This window comes from Ipomoea nil, unplaced genomic scaffold (assembly GCF_001879475.1).
Source record: "Ipomoea nil cultivar Tokyo-kokei standard unplaced genomic scaffold, Asagao_1.1 scaffold0977, whole genome shotgun sequence".
NCBI classification, from domain to species: Eukaryota; Viridiplantae; Streptophyta; class Magnoliopsida; order Solanales; family Convolvulaceae; genus Ipomoea; species Ipomoea nil.
The window spans coordinates 236,908-241,075 of NW_017617405.1; the positions used below are offsets into that span (position 1 = coordinate 236,908).

The window sequence follows — 4,168 nt, forward strand, 5'->3', positions numbered from 1 at the left end:
ACCCCCCTCCCTCCCCTCCTCCCCTTCCCACCATATAAGCAGAAAGTCAAACATCCTGTTTCCACACTTCTCTGTTCAAACCAATACCATGTACACACTTTGTTCTTTCCCACCTCTTATCTTATATATATACATACTGAACGTAAACCTCTTCCCCTGTCTGCAACTATCTCGGAGATAGTATCTCCCTTAGCTTCTCAACCCTCTTTATTTCTCTTGAAAAGCACGAGTATTCTGCTTGTATTTTTGTTGTTCGGAATTATGCAGAACGAGAGCAAGACTGCGCCTGTAAGCCTGGAGCGAGGAATGGAGGTGGAGGGCAGCAGACGGGAGGTAGTGGCGGTGGCTAACAAGCAAAACATTAGATGGGCAGACTTTCTTTTAAGGCTTTTGGCCTTTGCACTCACCCTTGTGGCGGCCATAGTTCTCGGAGTGGATAAGCAGAGCACGGTTGTCACCAGGCAGATCGTTCCCACCTTGCCGCCGGTCAGCGTTCCGCTCACCGCTAAGTCGATTCACTTGTCTGCCTTCGTGTAAGTAATCCCCAACATATATACCTACCTCTACTTCAATTAACCAATTAAAGTTATTTACAAATTAATTTTTTAAAATATTTAATTTAATATTAGTATATATGTTAAGATCAAGAACTTATTAATCTTTATGTGTTGCCATTCAACACTTTTCCTTTAACATTAGTTAGTGTTAAAGTGCTTTAACTACTCTTGTTGGGATTCGCACCATACTACCTATTAAAATTAAACGTTTACCAGTACGTCAAAATCTATAACTAATAGCAAATGTCACACCTTTATTTTTTGGAATAAGTTTCAAATTGGCCACTGAACATAACCTGAAAATGCAATTAGGCCACTGAACGAAAAAAAAGTGCAATTAGGTCATTGAACACTAAAAAAATGTGCAATTAGGCCACTGGACTCTCCAAACGTATGCAATTTTACCGGATAGCAGGTTGCCATCAATTTTAGCAGGTTACCTACTTACGTGGCAGCTAAGTTGGCATTTTTAATAATTTTTAAATAATTTTTAATAATTAATTTTAATAATAAATTTTATAAAAAATTGAAAAAAATTAAATAAAAATAAAATAAAGTCGTTTTTATTTTTTTAAAAAATTTTTTTAATAAAAATTTATTATTAAAATTTATTTAAAATTAATTAAAATTTATTTAAAATGCCAACTCAGCTGCCACGTAAGCAGATAACCTGCTAAAATTGAGGGTAACCTGCTATCAGGTGAAATTGCACATTTTTGGAGTGTTCAGTGGCCTAATTGCACTTTTTTTTTCGTTCAGTGGCCTAATTGCATTTTTAGGTTACGTTCAGTGGCCAATTTGAACCTTATTCCTTATTTTTTTATACTGTATGTCACACATTTTGACTTTAGCCAACAATTCTCTAGCCACGTGGTGCTGGACTTGCCTTTACCCGCTTCCGCTCAACAATATATATAAAATTTAATTATTTTAAAACTAAAAATTATAAAAAAAAAATGTTAAATAAAATTACTAAACAAGGACGAGTTAAATTGAGTAATTAACAGTAATCCTATATATAATAAAGCTATATGGTCTTGTGAAAATTGAATGTTGCATTTAATTTTCACAAGACCATATGACTTTAAGATGTGAAAGTCTTGTGAAAATTAAATGGGCTTTAAGATGTGAAAATTACTTTAAGATGTGAAAATTAAATGCAACATTTAATTTTCACATTTTAAAGCCATAGGGCTTTAAGAAGCATGCATGCAACCCCAAAGTCCATAAGTTTGAAATTAATATATAACATAGCTATGTGGCTTAATATTTAAGATTGTTGATGTGCATATTGAGGACTACGGAGATAAAAATGCGTTATTCGTGGATTCATCGGATACTATCCAACAACACTCTCCAACTTAATTGACATGAAGTAGGCTTAGTAACATTAAGATTATATTCTCGAATTATTAGTTCTCATCTTTTATTGATTACACACTTAATTCGATAGTATTTGGAAGAAAAAAAATCAATGTTCTAACTAAGATTGTGATTTTGGTCTTTAAAGGTCAATTGTATGTTGCTACATCTAGAGTTAGAAATCTCAAAGGTCTAAAAATTTTGATCCGTGGTGACTCTAAAATTGTAATTCAATTACTATTGTAGTTTACTAAGTTCTTAAAAATTTATAATATTAAATACTATGTACTAAATTTTTAATATAGTTTAAGATTTGTAGTAATCACCCACCTTAAATATTATTTTAATTGTAAATATATTTATGTTCATAATTTTATCATAGGAATTCACACATAATAATTATTAAATAACAAAAATTTTATATATGAATAAACCTCATATTATAGTGTATATTTTTATAACATATTTTCCGTGCATCGCACGGGACAAATACTAGTTATAATATATAGATAAAATAGGACACATGTAGTAGTTGGTTTGGATAAAATTTATCATTCACACAGATACAGAAGGTTGTTTTAATTGTATTTACAGCACACCTTTGCTTACCAATAAATATATTTTCAACTGTCATTAACTAATAGTTTTTTTTTTTATTATTTTATTTTATTCTGTAGACTCGAATATAATTTTCTAATTAAATTAAATATCTGAAATATAGGGACCATCAATTTTATTGCTCAAGACCTCGGCTAATCTAAGCATGTATATGTCGGCTCGATCTGTATTATCTTAACTTACACTGCAAATACAGAAGTGTCCTACTATTAGTTCTACTAGCCTGGTCTAGATGCGACCAATATCACTTAAAATGTCCTGGTAAAGGTGATCAAGTGAATGAAATATAAATTTAATATCACGATATTACATGTTTTATTTTTGTCATCAATACCGTTACACAAGTTATTTCTATGTTTCCAACGTACGCGGTCATGTATTGACAAGGTAAACCCTCATCATCTAAAAAAAAACATATGACTTGAAATGTCTATATTTTATTAATTTGTGTTAAAATAAGAGTATCATCATAGTTTTACCTTGGCACGGAAGTAGAATAATAATATCTCAAGTGAGAATTGATGTTCTTAGGATATATAATTAACTATTTCCATAATTTTCCAACATGCCTCACTCTAAGGACCTATATGTCTGTATCGTCTAGATCTGTCAAACACTAAAATTCTTTCCTTCTGATCTGTTTTCAGGTACTTTGTGGTGGTGAATGCTATAGTCTGTGCATATGCGGTTGTTTCCATGGTCTTCACACTGGCAAACAGGGGAAAAAATAATGGCATGTCCTTAATAATTATAATCCTGGATCTCATAGCGGTGGCGCTACTCTTTTCCGGCGGCGGAGCCGCAGCAGCTATCGGGCTGATGGGCTACAAGGGGAACACACATGTGCGGTGGAACAAAGTGTGTAACGTGTTCGAGAGATTCTGCGGCCAAGTGGCAGCGGCCTTAGGAATATCACTCGTCGCCTCGGTCTTGTTCTTGTTGCTCATCTTGTTTGCAAACCTAAACCTTCACAAGAAACATCACTGATAACAAAATTGTTTCCTTAGCTTGTTATTGGCTTGGATTTCCACGAGGCCTGTTGGATAGTACTGCATGTATGCTTGTTTATTTAGTAATGATGATCTGATCTATAGAATTGTTTATGTTGTGTTTTTAGTAATTTGATGAAAACAAATATGCATGGTACATTTTTAGGGAAAATATTATTTGTATCAAATTTTACACATTAATATGTCATTGCTTGTAAAAAAATTTATATCATAATGCAAGATTTAATAGGGGTCTAAAAGTATGGGAACAATTGTTTGGATATTTTCGTTGGTAAAATCCAATAATAATCCGGCCTACAAAATAAGAATTATTATTTTATGGAAAAACTGGGAAGGATGATCGGATGTGATGGGAAGAACGAAAGGATATCGAGGGAAGATGTTTAGTATGAGTCGAACGAAACACTCTTTCCTTAAAACCTTATTTGCTACCTCCCACAAGTGTTAAAAGCGTTGTAGCCTAAGTTTCCCAGCCTAAGTTTCCCAGGATAAAACGTACTACGGTTCAATTGTTTGAGCACCCAATCTTTGAACCTGGCGAATTAGAGCAAAGTTCAGTAGGCTAATAAATGAGTAGAAGCAGAGAGTTTTGGAGCTGAAACAATATAACTTTTCATTGTT

General features: G+C 33.0%; 1 protein-coding gene across 2 annotated transcripts; it reads left to right on the forward strand.

The window, feature by feature from the left end:
• LOC109179718 (CASP-like protein 1E2) lies at positions 1-3,698 on the forward strand. 2 transcript variants are annotated; one of them, XM_019329208.1, is made up of 2 exons: positions 1-536; positions 3,188-3,698. In XM_019329208.1, the coding sequence occupies exons 1-2, from the start codon at positions 262-264 to the stop codon at positions 3,522-3,524; spliced, it is 612 nt and encodes a 203-aa protein (XP_019184753.1). In that variant the 5' UTR covers positions 1-261; the 3' UTR covers positions 3,525-3,698. The 2 variants fall into 2 exon arrangements, with proteins under 2 accessions (XP_019184753.1, XP_019184752.1); XM_019329207.1 differs by having other exon boundaries at positions 13-533; positions 3,185-3,698.
• Positions 3,699-4,168: the final 470 nt, after the last annotated feature.